Source organism: Pleurodeles waltl, chromosome 8, assembly GCF_031143425.1.
Source record: "Pleurodeles waltl isolate 20211129_DDA chromosome 8, aPleWal1.hap1.20221129, whole genome shotgun sequence".
In the NCBI taxonomy this organism is placed as follows: Eukaryota; Metazoa; Chordata; class Amphibia; order Caudata; family Salamandridae; genus Pleurodeles; species Pleurodeles waltl.
The window spans coordinates 180,832,278-180,847,559 of record NC_090447.1 but is presented as its reverse complement, the minus strand read 5'-3'; the positions used below and the strand labels follow the sequence as shown (position 1 = coordinate 180,847,559).

Sequence of the window (15,282 nt, the reverse complement as noted above, 5' to 3'; positions counted from 1 at the left end):
TAAAATTAAAGATGAGAATAAAGTACTATGTGGTACTGTTTAACATAATTTGCTTTATTTTGGCAGATTGCGCCTACCTAGTCATTTCCTAAAAATCAGGGCGCAAGTCCAAAGAATATACAAAATATATAAGACTTGTTGATAAAATGGTACCCAAGTGGCTTCTGGGGTCAGGATAGTCCCCTCTACCCAATTGTTTTCATATATTTAAATAATTTATATTATGAAGTACTAAGCATATCGATGGAACATGGCAAGTTATCGGTCTTAGGTGGTCTAGAGGTGTCATTTTGAAATAAAGAACATAGTGCATTTGTCCTACGCAGTCACATATATTCTCTATTTTAACAACATCTTTCCTTGGTCTTAAACCTCCTCATAATGGCATGGGTTACCCTAATCAGACCCCTATCATGAAAAGTGCATTATAGAACATTATTGTTGAAGAGCAGTCAGTTCCATTATATGAAACATTATTAACTGGAAAAATAAATTTCACATTATTGACACTTTTCCTAATTCAGCAAAAATAAGTTTAAAAAATAGCTCACTACTTTTCTTCTCATTTATAATAGGTGTTATACAATTCTGCATCACTGTTATGTTCCATTGGGGTTTCTGTCCCTAATAAAATGATGATTCTCAATTCTATTTTTCGTATTGTGAGTTCACGATTCTCACGTCTTTCATTTGGTCTAATTTGTTTGATGCCATAGTCCTTCAATCCTATGCTGTCACTTTCATTATGTTCCCAAAAATTCTTACCTATTGGGTGCAAAGAGTCTAAATTCTTAATAGCTCTCATGTGTTTTAGGTTGCTAAGTTTGTTTGCTCACTGTACTTCTTATATAAAGTTTATCACAAGGGCATTCCAGAACACAAATTACAAACTTACTGTCACATGTAATGTGTTCCTTTATTTTTTCCAGTTTTCCATTGTAAAGTTGGTAAGTGGTTTTCTTTGTACCACTGGTGCATGCTTTATATTTTGCAGATTTCCAGAAACCTGGTTGATTATGCCAGTTGGTTTTCTTTGTGGTTTCTTCTTCAGATATGAGGTGACTTTGTATGAGCAGGTCTCCCAAGGATGTCACTTTCCCATAGGTTATACTGGAATGTTCCGTTAAAGCAGTCCTTAAGGTATCATCTAATTTCAGGATTTCCCAATTCCTTTGGAATATTTCTCTCAACTTCTTGTGTCTATCGTTAAATTATGACATCAGTTGTTGCTAATAAATATTTTTCTTGCCAGGGGATCTCACAGATTTTATTTAAAAAGTCCATTGAGTCTCTAATATAGCAAAGGAGTGATGTTACGTATTCCACGAGGAAAATATGAATTAATCTTGATGTATTTTCTAACAGGGACCCAATCAAACGGACAATGGGGCAACCCAGAGGTTTCTGTTATGTATTTTGTGGATTTTTGGAATTATGGGCTGATATTCTTTCAGATATTGGTATCCGCTGTCATCAGTTAATTCTAACTCAAGCCATTGTTGTAATTTCCCATGATATTCAGAGGCAATAGCTTTCATTGGATTCTCCTTCAGATGAGCATAATGTTTAAGCTAGATTGAGCTAGATTTAGCTAGCAGTCTTGAATGACAATATTGACGCCCTTGTCAGAAGCCTTAATTATAAGCTGTTTATCCTCTTGATTTTTGGAGTGCTCTGCGTTTGCCCGAGTTATTTTCCGTGTTGTTTTTCTTCCCTTACCTTTGAAGGCAAAGTGATTGATGTATTCTACCATTATCTCCTGGAAGATGTCAATTTGTTGGCTGCCAGGAGTTGGGGACAGAATGATGACTTTAGTTTGACACCACTGTTCCCCTTTTCCATGCTGTAATTCCTGCTTCTTCACAAGTTTCTATATACATTGTTATAAAGATGGGGTTACACCCTGTTCTCTCATTTCATGTTCTAGACCTATTAATATCTTCACAGTTGGTGGGTCATTTCTGGTGATTTCTGATATCTTACATCCAGTAATTGGAGTTTTTTAAGAGCTAGAGGGTTCATAGTGAATAGTTTTTTCAATGTTAGCTTCCGTACAAACTTGTACAGGTCAATCCTTATGATTGGTTGATTTAAGTCTGTATCTGGGCAGAAGGCTAATCCTTTATTTAGAACTTTCATCTGGTCATCCGTTAGAATGCTTGAAGAAAAATGTACCACCATGGACTTTTTCTGTTTTAGTTTTTCTTTTCGTTGCTGGTTCTTGGCTTTCCATTGTCCCCTACTTCTCCTGATTTTGTGTTTCCTCTTCCTCTGCCTCACATAGGGGTGGTCATTCTTCCTCTGCCTCTTTGTTGTCTGCTTATTTAAATCAGCCGCATCTCCCCGAAAAATTCCAAGTTGGTAGCAATTGAGTTCTCACCCACAGAGTTTACATCAGAATGTCTACAATTTCTGGATTCTCTGCGTCTCTACCGCACTTTCCATTGTGGCTCTGTTTCTCAAGGCATCATATCTCTGCGTGAAGATATATATATCCTTCCGCTTCCATAGTCATTGTGATAGTCTCACTTTCTCACCTTTCGTTTTTCCACATCTGCTTAATTTTTACTCACTTTTTTACGGTCGAGCGCAAAGCACTCCGTCCCATATTGTATCTCTCTTTGGGCTTCAAACCACACCCATGTCACATCAGTTTCTTTCATTGGTTCATGAGCTTGCCTTTTAAAATCTGCTTCCTTTGATTAGTGAAAGGCATGCATAAGTCATGCCTTTTCTGGTGTTTAGCCCTCCTCGAGCGCAGCGACCAAGTACCGAAAACATACAAGGCTCCACGTTTTCTGTCCGGTTTCTAGACTACTTTTTCTCTTTTTTCTCAGCGCGATCTCGCTGGGCAGAAGGCGAGTGCTTTGCATGACATCAGCTGTGTTACATAGTTAATTGCACTTTTGCTGGTTACGTAGATAATTGCACTTTTGCCCGTTACATGGATAATTGCACTTTTGCTGATAGGTTTCACTACGAGTCAACTTTTATTTCCCTTTGTGTGTCTGCTTTGCACTGATGGAGGCCGTCAGCTTGCTTATATGAAACTTTTACTTTTCAGTTTATATGGCAAGAAAAGTCTGGTTAGGAGTTTACAATGCAAATTGCTCTAGCTCAAGCAAACACGAGACCGGTTGGATTGCAAATGCTTGTTCTCCATTACCACTAGAGCATCTTTGATTTCTTTGCTCACAGTTTGTTTGCCTAGTTCTTGTTCTAGCTCCTTCAGTTGTGCTGTCAATTTCTCCAATTTTCTTTCTGTTTGGATGATTAATGTTCACCTCAAAATAAAGGAGCATTCATTTGTGCCCTTCTGCCGGGTTTTTGTCAGATCATCATCCAAACCGTTGAAGGTCTGCATAACAAGTATTCTTAACCCTCTCTGTATTCATTTACGTTCAGTGTACTTCTGTAAGGTAGTCATCTCCCACCATTTATTAGTTTCGACAATACGTGCTCTGTCTCTCTGATGATGGCATGACGTGTTCATTTTCTTTCCTTTTTCACACTCAAAGTTTCAGTTTTCTTTATTCTTATTGCTTGATCATCATTCACAAGCTTGCTTGATTACTGCATTCTTAACATTCTTGTGTTTACCATAATATAACAATATTACTAAACTCTTATTTTCTATTCTGGTTGTCGGTGCTAAACATACTATTACTTGAAACTTCTTGTGACTGCTTCCCCGATTTATGACTCCTAAAATCGAGATTCTGGATAGAATCCCCCTCATTCTCTATATTCACCGTCATTCCAGTTTCAGAAAATCACTTCCTTGCCCATATGTGGCAGTTAAAATGCAGTTAAGTGCACAGCTGCATTGGTTACATTAATGTATGTGTTAAAAAGACTGTTGGACCCGGCCCTTTTTGCAGGTTCATCCCCCAAACATTTAGCTTTTTTCCTCCTGTTTTTTTAACCTGTTTTCTTGGACTTTAGGACTCCTGGCACTTTACCACTGCTGACCAGTGCTAAAGTGCACATGCTGTCTGTCTAAATTGTATTGGTGATTGGTTTGGCCATGATTTTCATATTTAATTTACTAGTAAGTCCCTAGTAAAGTGTACCAGAGGTGCCCAGGGCCTGTAAACCAATTGCTACTAATGGGCCTATAGCACTGATTGTGCCACCCACATGAGTAGCCCTGTGAACATGTCTCAGACCTGCCACTGAAGTGTCTGTGTGCAGTATTGAACTGCCATTTTGACCTGGCAAGTGCACCCACTTGCCAAGCCCAAGCCTTCCCTTTTACTACATGTAAGTCACCCCTAGGGTAGCCCCAAGGCAGACCCATGGGCAGGTTTGGTGTATTTAAAAAGTAGGACATGTGTTGGTATGTTATTACGTGTCCTGATAGTGAAATACTGCTAAATTAGTTTTTCACTATTGCAAGGCCTTTCTCTCCAATAGGATAACATGGGGTTGCCTTGAAATACATTTTAAGTGCAGTCTCCCATTGGTAGCAGATAGAGATGTGGGGTTTGGAGTCTCTGAGCTCACACGTAAAGCTGGTTTTTAGATTGTAGGTTTGAAAATGCCACTTTTAAAAATTGGGCATTTTCTTGCTTAACCATTCTGTGCCTCTGACTGGCTACGAGATGCAGCTTTTTGCCATGACCAGCTGTTAGTATTCTGGGAACTCATGCCAGAGAGATCTCGTCCCAAAGATATTTGGAGCCCTTTAAATGAATACCTGGCTATGCAGACTGTGAGCGCTGTGTGACTGACGTCCCCTACCTGAGCGTTTCAATCCCCCCCGAGACATGCGAGTTACCTTGATGTGCGATAGCCCTGCGTGATGTGGCTGTGTCCTCCACCTGCCTGTTCTTAGAGGTTTTTTGCAATTGGCACCTTGTTGCAGTTCTCCCTGTTCGATGGTGGTTGATTAATATAAATGGGTGTTTCTGTCGTTTCCCTTCTACGGGATGGCGGAATGTTGCATTCCTCCGATATGGAGGGCTTTTTTCTTTGATTTCCTGTTTCTGGAATGGACCCCTAGATATTGGCAGATGGTGAGAGACACCGGCGGAGTCATATTTGAGACATGGGATACCACTGTAGTTATATGATGTGTAAAGACTCTCACATATCCTTATCCACTCGTCGGGAGCTCTGCTGAATTAATGTATGTTTCTTTGGTTTGTGCTTAACTGAATAAAACAATAAAAAAATAAAATAAAAAAAAAACATTCTGTGCCTCTGCCTGGCTGTGGAATACACGTCTAAGTCAGACTGACAGTTGGGCTGCTTGTGAATTCACTCTAGACAGCCACAAAAAGGGAGCTGAGGTGTGCCCTGCATATCCTGATGGGCCTTCCTGAGCTAGAGTGGTGGGTGGAGCAGACCCTTGCATCTGAACAGGGCTGTACCTGTCCTTACACAAAGCAGTCTCTAACCCCCTGGAGTGTATCTGGGCCAGAGCAGGGAGAGGGCAGAGTCTTGTGCACTACAGAGACTTTCTTTTGAAGTTTGCCTACTTCAAAGGCAGAAATGAGTGTAAGAATTGGACTGCTGACCCCACAACTTCAGAACACTTTTGGACTGAGGACATTCTGCCAGGGAGAATAGCTGGATGCTTGAGGAGGACCGGTCACTCTGCCTGTTGCTTTGCTGTGCTGGCCTGCTGCTACTACTTCTGTTCTGAGAGTGAAAGGACTGGACTTTGCTTTCTACATCCTGTTTTCCAAGGTTTTCCAAGGGCTTGAACTGAGTTTGCCTCCTGCTGTGAAGTCTCAGGTACATCAAAGACTTCATCTGCCAGTGCCTGGGCTCTTCTGCTGAGAGTCCTAACTTGCTAAGTAGTGCCAAATTCAGTCCCTGGGACGTTAGAAGTGGAAGCTGGTAACCTGCGGGGGATATCCATGGACCGCTGTGTGCGCGTCAGAAAAATCAACACAGTGCCTGTCCCACAGATGAAAATTCAACGCATCGCCTGTTCTCAATGTGGACCCTTCGCACAGTATGTCTGAAATTTCCACGCATCGGCCAGGTGTGTCAAATCTCCAACATCGCAGCAACGATCTGATGCTGCGTGTCTGGAAATCAATGCATCATTGTCCTGTGGGGAAAGAATTGATGCATCGCCTACCCGGTAGGAAAAGAATCAATGCACAGCCTCACTTGCGAGTAAGGGATCGATTCATTGCTTGCTTTTCTGGCGCAGTGCTTCTCCTGCGGCTTTATTTTTGAAGCATACCAGGTACTTCATGCTAAAAAATTGCACCCTTTGATTCCTATCAATTACTAACTTTAAAAATGGGTATCTTCTCTTGTGTATGTGGGATGTTTGTCATTTTGGTCTTGTTTTATTAAGATAAATATTGGCTATTTTTCTAAACTGGTGTGGAGTACTTTTGTGGTGTTTCCACTGTGCTACTGTGTGTGTGTGAGTACATATATTTTAAACATTGCCTCTGGAATACGCCTGGCTGCTTGTGCCAAGCTACAAAGGTGGTGAGCTGGGGATATCTTAGGTGTGACTCCCTTACGCTGACTAGTGTGAGGGTCCCTATTTGGACAGGGTGCAAACTCACTGCAAACTAGAGACCCCATTTCTAACAAAGACTATAGAAATTCATTGAAAAACCGAAGGTTACAGGGACGTTATAGTTAAGTTGCCATTTTATCCATACGAAGCCATAGAAAATCAGCAGTTATAGAATAAACTATAAATTGTGCCAGAAAGTAATTTTAGGCAACAAATGATAGTATCTTAACTTAAGTATAACTATAAGTATAACTATAACTGCTAATTTCTATGGTTTTCTACGTATAAAACGTCAACTTAACTATAACGTCCTTATAACCTTTAATATATATATATATGTATATATATATATATATATATGTTCGATGGCATGTGTAGCTGCAGATACACATGCTATGCATATCGATTCCGACATCTAGTGTTGGGCTCGGAGTGTTACAAGTTGTTTTTCTTCGAAGAAGTCTTTTAGAGTCACGGGATTGAGTGGTGACTCCACTTCGGTTCCATTGCACATGGTCATCGACTCATTGTTAGATTGTTTTCTTTCCGCCGGTGGGTTCGGACGTGTTTTCTCTCGCTCCGAGATTTTGTTTCGGAAAACTTTAAAAAACCTTCCTTTTCGTCGGTATTGTATCGATCGTGTTATTCATCTTCCATCGAAACAGCAGTACCGTTGGAAAACAACTTTGTTCGCCCTATGGGGCGCATGTGCCCAATTTGCGCCGACCATGTGGAGAGCCTCATGGATCGGACTCCATTACAATTCTGCCCTTGGTGCCACGCTAAGTACCCATACACAGACCAACATCTGGTTTGCAACCTCTGCCTTTCTCCAGACCTTTGGGAGGAAAACTGCGAGGCCTGTCGATTGTTCCGATCGAAAAAGATTCTGAGGGACCGTATTTCAGCGTTACAGAAGAGGAACAAATGCAGACAGCAGTCTCTATCCGAGACACAGAGTCAGAGCTGGACTCCGAGGAAGACAGACCCATCACAGCCGGCCAGCATGGGAATACGTCTGCCCCTGCACCCCTACATAAGAAACAACAGAAGGCCTTGGGTAAGCCTCTGCTTGAAGGCCATGGCTCAGCCCGAAAAAAGACTGTCAGTGACCGACCCTCGGGTTTGTCACCGAAAAAGGCCACGCCTCCGACGACTTTGGAGTCGACAAAGACTATTAAAAGCTCCATTTCAGACTCCAGTAGACAACAACAATTTTTGGAGTCAAAAATTAGAAAAACTGTCGGAACCGAAAAAGGCAGGTTATACAGAGGAACAAGGACTTTCCAAAAGACTGCGAGAAAGCCATAAAACCTCTGAGGAAGAGACAGAAATGTAACCAATCCTTCAAATTATGGATGAGAGACAGTCTGAGATATACATCCATAAAGAAACAGGGCGAATCATCACAGCACCGCCTTTAAAAACAAAGAGAAAGCTGGCATTTCAGGAGGAATTGGACACTGCACAGCCCCCAGCTAAAGTGCCAAAACAAAGAGAAGCCAGCACCTCCTCAGTCTTCTCCTCCTCATTCTCCACACCTGCCTACCTCTCCTCAAACAAGTCCTACACCAGTGCATTCTCCAACACATTCTTTTGACTCACAACAAGACACTGTTGATGCATGGGACCTTTAAGACCCTTATCCCATCCCAAGCAACAACCCATACACCTACCCCTCTAAACCATCTCCACCTGAAGATACTACAGTATATAATCAGGTTATAGCCAGGGTTGCAGCCTATCATGGGGTTACAATTCACACAGAACCACTAGAGGAAGGTTTTTGGTTAATACACTATCCTCAACCCATACAAACATGCTATATCAAAGCAAAAAGACAACTTGTAATCACCCCTAAAGCACATTCCACACGAAAGAAAGGTGCAACAATGGCTTTTTTAGGAAATATACCAATGGCTGAAATATGTAAAGCAGCTACATGGTCAACACCTCATACATTCACTAAACACTACTGTGTGGATGTATTATCACAACAACGAGCCACAGTAGGACAAGCTGTTCTAAGAACATTATTTCAAACGATTTCAACTCCTACAGGCTAGCCACCGCTATTTTGGGAGGACAAACTGCTTTGTAGTCTATGCATAGCATGTGTATCTGCAGCTACACATGCCATTGAACAGAAAATGTCACTTACCCCGTGTACATCTGTTCGTGGCATGTTGTGCTGCAGATTCTCATGCACCCTCCTTCCTCCCCGGAAGCCTGTAGTCGTTTAAATTAACACATTTGTACATATGTATATACATTTACCTTTGCATGGACCTCTCTTTTTTTCACTTATATACTCTATCACTCCTTCCTTTACCCTCCGCGGGAAAACAATCTAACAATGGAGTCGATGACCATGCGCAGAGGAACCGAAGAGGAGGAGTCACTCGATCCCGTAACTCTTAAAGACTTCTTCGAAGAAAAACAACTTGTTGCACTCCGAGCCGAACACTAGATGTCGGAATCGATATGCATAGCATGTGAATCTGCAGCACAACATGCCACGAACAGATGTACACTGGGTAAGTAACATTTTCCATATATATGTACATATGTATATTTGGGGATTTTACTTAGCTATTACATTTTTACCACAAATATGTCTTTACCAACCATGCCTTTACAATGACAATTTCATGGTAAAGGCATGTGTGGTAAATAAATTTCATTGTTGATAAATACTTGGTAATGACGCATGGGTTGTAATGATGGCGTTGTAAAGGCATATGTGATAATTGCATGCGTGGTTCCGTTATACAACCAATGGAAGGCATTTCTAATGGTCCCTACCTCAGTCTTCTCATTTGGGTTTCTTGTTCCCTAACAATTCTTGCTAGTTGTCTTCGTGTCAAATAATAGCTACCTCTGTGTTTTTTTTGTTGTTTTTTTTAGTGTTTTTTTTTACACTAGTTACAGATTAACTATATACCTTTCTCAGCCATGTTCGAGAGCTGGTTTCAATACAATGAAAATAAATATTGGACCCCAATTACTTGTCTTTTACACTACCGCCCTTATGAGCCACCATGTGTGAGCCTCATCCAACGTGTATCTGCTGTCTGTTAGGTTAAAAACAAGAGCATACTAGCCGACATATTTTGGCTGATGATTCAAGACTTTTTTTCTCTCAAAGGTGCCATAATAGGGGTATGGCTTCATTGAATATTGGACTTTTTTTATCCTGTTCTCCTGACTGGATTGTACAAAATAATGAACTCCTGGAGAGGGTAACATTTTCTGAGCTGCCGCCATGGAACCACTGACATCACCACACTTCTCCCACTCAAAAAAAAAGAATTGCATTACAGTTGACGAATAAACATGAACATAAAAGAATAAGTATACAGATGAACAATCAGCATAAACCTGTAACAATATTTTCCTAAGTACATGTATCCAATACAGCATGGGATCATGGCCAGCTCACACTAACAGAATCAGGGGGTCCGAGGGTTCCATGGCACACCATGCCATTTCACTCAGTGTCATGGAACCAATGTCATTACCAAAGGTGCCTTTGTCTTTTTGGTTCTTTGATCACCACTTCATGTGTGTGACTGAGAAAGTCAAATGTTCTTAATTTTTTAAGTTTTCAAAGAAGTACATGCAAAACTGTATTGACAAAAGGACATTAGGTGTCTGAGAGCCTTGATAACCCTTTCATAGAGCTCATATTGGAGAGACGTAAGCCCTACTGTTTACTTAATTACTCTGAAACCAGTTTTAAGCTCAACCGGTTATTGAGGGGTATATTGCATGCCCTTACTGTATCCAAGGCCACCAACTTACACATATGATGCCACAACACAGGTGTATGTCCTGGTATCTCCGTTATTGTGGTACAGTAAATCGCCTTACCATTAGCATAAGAAACACATGTGGCCTACTTGGTCCTCTTGAATTCTTCCAGTGCAAAGTTAATTAAGAGGGGCGGTCTATTTACAAATTTAGCCCCATTATCATTTTAATGTAGACAAGGTCACCTGCTGGAGTGAATGACCTTTCGGGCATCTTCACCTGATGGAGTATATTGCCTATTTGATCACATCTCTGCTAGCATTCAGCTAGCACATCCGGCGTGAGAGATTGCACACCGTTTGGCTATAATTTATCTTGAGACATGTGCTTTCCAAATCACAATTTGTAATTTTCTTTATTCTCGGCACAGATTTAAGATGTTTCCACTAATTTGCCAGTCATTTTCTAGTTCTTATTATCAAGCACTTTCTGGCCTCTTTATTTTCTGCAAATATCTAAATTTCCTTTTAGCTAAATCATTTCTAGTGCTCTGTGTAAATGAGAAACCTTGTGAACATTACAATTGTTGGTCTATGGATGAGTTACACAGTGTCATAATTATATCAAACTTTATTGTGGCTTTATATTGCTTTGTTTTTCTTCCATTGTTAATATTACATTTGTCGTCTAGCAAAGTAATTTCCCATTGAAATAATTAACACATTTCTGTGTTACACACAGTAGATTGGTGACGGATAATTCAGGTTTATGTATTCTCATTTGGCGTTATTCCAATTCAACATATCATTTTAATTCGATTTTTTTCTGCATCCTTTCTGTGGAGCATATTGAGGAAGCCAAAGCTAGTTACTAACCAATGTAGCCAAAGACTCCTATCCATTCTCCTTTCATTCAAAAACTGTAATCAGTTGTGATGCCGGGATGCCTCCTTAGAACCAGATCTCCAATACCACCCTCCAGATGGTTAGCATAATAATTTTCTTCTTCACCGTTAGGGGCTTTCGTGACCATACGTAGGTCATGTTTTTTTGTTTCAGAATCTGAGTAATAGTTTTAATAAGTATCCTGATTGGGAAGGAACTCAAAATGTATAGGTACGTAAGTTAAGAATTTTATTTTCATGCTGTGACTCTTACTGATCTCAAGCTGACCATCCATTGGCAAAGCAATGAATCTTCTATCCACAAGGTATTGTGTTCCTACATTGCCACATTTTTGTGAGATTATCCCCAATACCTTTTAGGCTGTCTGTTTCAAATTCAAATTGAAACATAGACCTCAAACACAACAACACATCAACATCCTTCATTACACTCAGAAAATATACTTTTGAGGCAGTAATCTTAAAGTCCAAAGCTGCTGAATATGTTTAACCTTTTTCATAATAACCACTAGTTAAGACTTGCGGATTTGTACTGTACATATAATGTTATCGACATAAAGGGAAAGCGTTTGTTCTACAATACCAATTTGAAATCCTACCTCCATGTTTGTCCGAGTGAGCAGTTTATGTATGTCTGTTTATGTAGTTATTCGTAGAACTTGAATCAAGATAGAGAGCAAGTAAATGTGGGTTAATGGTGTAAGCTAATGGGTACAATTCCAGAACATTTACATTGAGGTGCAAAATTCGTAAGGAGTAGGTTCCTATTTTATAAGCTACAGCAAAGGTTATATGGGGAAAAGTCAGTCCTACGTGGTTCCCCGTTGTGGGTTTAGTTACATGCGAGTTAGTTGTTCATCGATCTTTAATCTAGCCCTGACTCTGGTAATGTTCTCCATAAATGTATGTTACAAATTCATTGCCAAATCTGTATCTTTGCAGCACCACATAAATGTAACACTTTCACTAGCGGAAGCATAAGTTGGAAACCACATATGCTGGTGTACTTGATGTGACCTCACATGAACAATGATCATGAAAAGTCCATCTTATGTCTGAAGGCTCTCACGGCTGAAATAAACATGTTGATCAGGCTATGGATCCTGATGACTGGGACATCGATCTAACGCCTGCTGACTCTGAAGATGGCCAGGAACTCTGTCAGCATCCTTTAGGCTACAGTGGCTGACCTGCCTATCGACAACCTCCCATATCTCACATTCCATTAGATTTCCTGGAATCCCTGAAGCACACTATGGGAACCATCTTCTCCCGTCTGCTGCACGTAGCCTGCAGTTCCACTCTTTTCACCACTTTGGCCAGTTCCACAGACATTACCTTCTCTACTAAGTGCTCGATACCACCAGAAGCATCTGCAGATGCCCTAGCTCTCACCTAACAATTGCCCACAGAAAGTACCTGCAGATCAATCACCCTCTGAGACTCCAATCAGTTCTCAGTGGTAGTCGTGTGGATGCTTCAGAATGGTCTCCCTGCTCCACGTTTGACAGTCATCAACAAGGATGATAACTTCCCTTGACAGCACATTTCCATATTCTAGTTCACCGCAAACACAGGAAGTTAATTTGGTTTCTTGGCAATGGGCAGCATTTTCAGTTCAGGGCACTGTCCTTTGGCCTTCATTAGGTTCATAGAGTTTTCGCCAAGTGTCTAATCCCTATTATGGCACATCTGTGGTAGCAGGTCGTAAAGGTGTTTTCCTACATAGACAGCTCGCCCATCAAAGGTCTACCACCCGAACACACGGAACCAGGCAGTGCTCCACTGATCGCTTTCTAAGGAGACTAGTCCTCACCCTGTGAAAAAAAAGGATGATGTCGACACTGGATAAACAAATCAGCCTTCTGGGCTCATGCATATGCAACGTGACTCTGTGTGCATCTTGCATCCATCTTCTCTCTATGTTTTCCACAAAAGTGTTCCCTGCAGGATCAATTGGATTTCCAAAGGAAATGAGTGAAAGATCAATGGGAAAATGTTGATTTCCAAAGCTAAACAGACCCTGATGTGGTGGGTTGACCGACACAAGATGTTTGCAGAACAGGTCTTACAATTGGAGGATGCTCAATTCCTTTCTAAAATGGAAGCTCCCTTCTGCAGTTGAGCTCATCTTCAAGGGCAGCCCTTGATCAACAGATGAGACATATCTTTACATCAACATGTTGGAGTTGAGGAAAGTGAGATAGGCTCTGAAAAAAATTGTACACCTGATCACCAAGAACAATCAATAGCTTTTATTATATAAACAAGCAAAACTGAAGAGTATCACCAGTTCTAACTCAATAAGTTAAAACTCTTTTTTTGGACTTGGGATCTTCTCCATAACACCAGCTGAAAGTTGATCATGTTCCAGACTTGCATTATTTGATGCCATACATCTTGAGCAAGGGCATCTGGGACTGCCTAGAGACAGAGGCAAGTGACAGCTACAACTAGTCTTTACCAGTTGAGTGCCCTGTCCCCTTCTGACCTTTTGATTGCTCAAGACAATACCAAATGCCCAATTTACACACTGAGATTGTGGTATCCAGGGATTTTGGAGGGGAAGGGGAGTAATGGAGTGTAGCCAGGGAAAGTTACTTACCATTAACTACATTTGCTATCTTTCATTGATTTGCATGTCCACCCACCTGCCCAGTTATGGGGCTTTCTATCATGCTGTGTGTGGGCTAGCTGTGAAAATTTGCTCAGCCTCTGAGAGGAACTGGAGCATTGAGTCCTTTCTCATTAGCCAGCTTTGTGATGGGAAATATTTAAGCATGTGAATATATGAAAGATACAAAAGTTGGGCAACACCAGTTACAAGTAAGTAACTTGTTCTACACCTTAACTAACCCATGCAGCCTTTGTTCCATTGTACTTTGTCATAACTGCATTACTCTTATTTGACCAAAAATTATTTCCCCTCATCCCTATCTTTAAGGGAAAGTTCTGGCTGATTAAATCTGCAGCACTCAGTGAACAGACTTCCATCTCTGTTGTTGAACAACTTTGGAAACTTGTAACCTTGGGTCAGAAACAAGGCATTTTTGTACCCCCTTCACCTTGATCCCTTACCCTCCTATATGTAGTCTTCAGATTTATTCTAGTACTAGGTGCTAATATATTAGCTATCAGCATATGACAGACCCCTGTTTATACATGTTTTGCAGTCTGACATTTGAATTGGTCTATCATGTTGCCCTTCCCTATTACCATCAATAGTTCTTCACCCTACACCCCACCGCCATGAATTCAACTCTTCTCCTCCTTTCGGTCACAGCACTCCCATTATATCAGTAGTCCAAGAGGCCCTGTTGGGATTTTGGGGCTCCTGTATGCTCCCTTCCTACCACTGGAATGCCCTGCTGAATGTGAACAAAACAATTTTGAAATTCCACCTCATGCAACCCATGGGGCATCTTTTCCACATCAGCTCTGTCTCTGCCACTGGTTGCCTATTGACATGGAGTTATGGATTTACATGGGTGAAGTCTAAAACGCTAATGTTCTTGTACTGCTGAAGTACCTGGAATATAGTATTACTCTGACTGTCTCTTCACTTGGCCAAGTGGTATACACATAAGAACATGCATTTTTATGAATGAAGCACAAGTTTTCCTGTTATCAGTTTGTTCTTACTTACTGATTTGTCTGTACACTTTTTAGGAAGGGGCCAGGATGTTATTTACAGATGAAAATGTGAAGGACTTCCAGGACCTATATGACCCATGTTTCCTGCTTCCACTCTTCAGTGAGTTGGTCAGGCCAGGTAAGTGCTAAATTAGCAGCAGCTTTTATGTGTGACTCCTCGCTGCTTTAAAATTGTGGGATAATTGCACAACATTTAGGCTTAGCTGTGAACCGTTCTGGGTCACTATGGCATAGTGATGGACCAAAAGGCTAAACACTCATAGCACAGCTGATGATCTTGTAGTACTACAAGCGGTACCAGAATGCCAATGTGGCACAATGCAATCACAGTTGACATTGGGCTAGGTGTGACAGTCCCAGAGCTCAATAGCTTTTGTGGTACCCTCAGTAAGTGCTGCAAGCAGATTAGTAACATATGTTTTATTGACACAAAGCGATCTCTTCATTTCTCTCCTGCATGCTGCCTCCAGAAACTATA

The 15,282-nt window shown here is 41.0% G+C and overlaps 1 protein-coding gene across 1 annotated transcript in view; it reads left to right on the top strand.

The window, feature by feature from the left end:
• The window catches only part of URB1 (URB1 ribosome biogenesis homolog), a 683,114-nt gene that overhangs the window by 476,554 nt on the left and 191,278 nt on the right, over positions 1-15,282 (top strand). Inside the window, exon 30 of the mRNA XM_069204026.1 lies at positions 14,820-14,922. Coding sequence (XP_069060127.1) covers positions 14,820-14,922 — 103 coding nt within the window. The remainder of the gene's footprint in view (positions 1-14,819; positions 14,923-15,282) is intronic.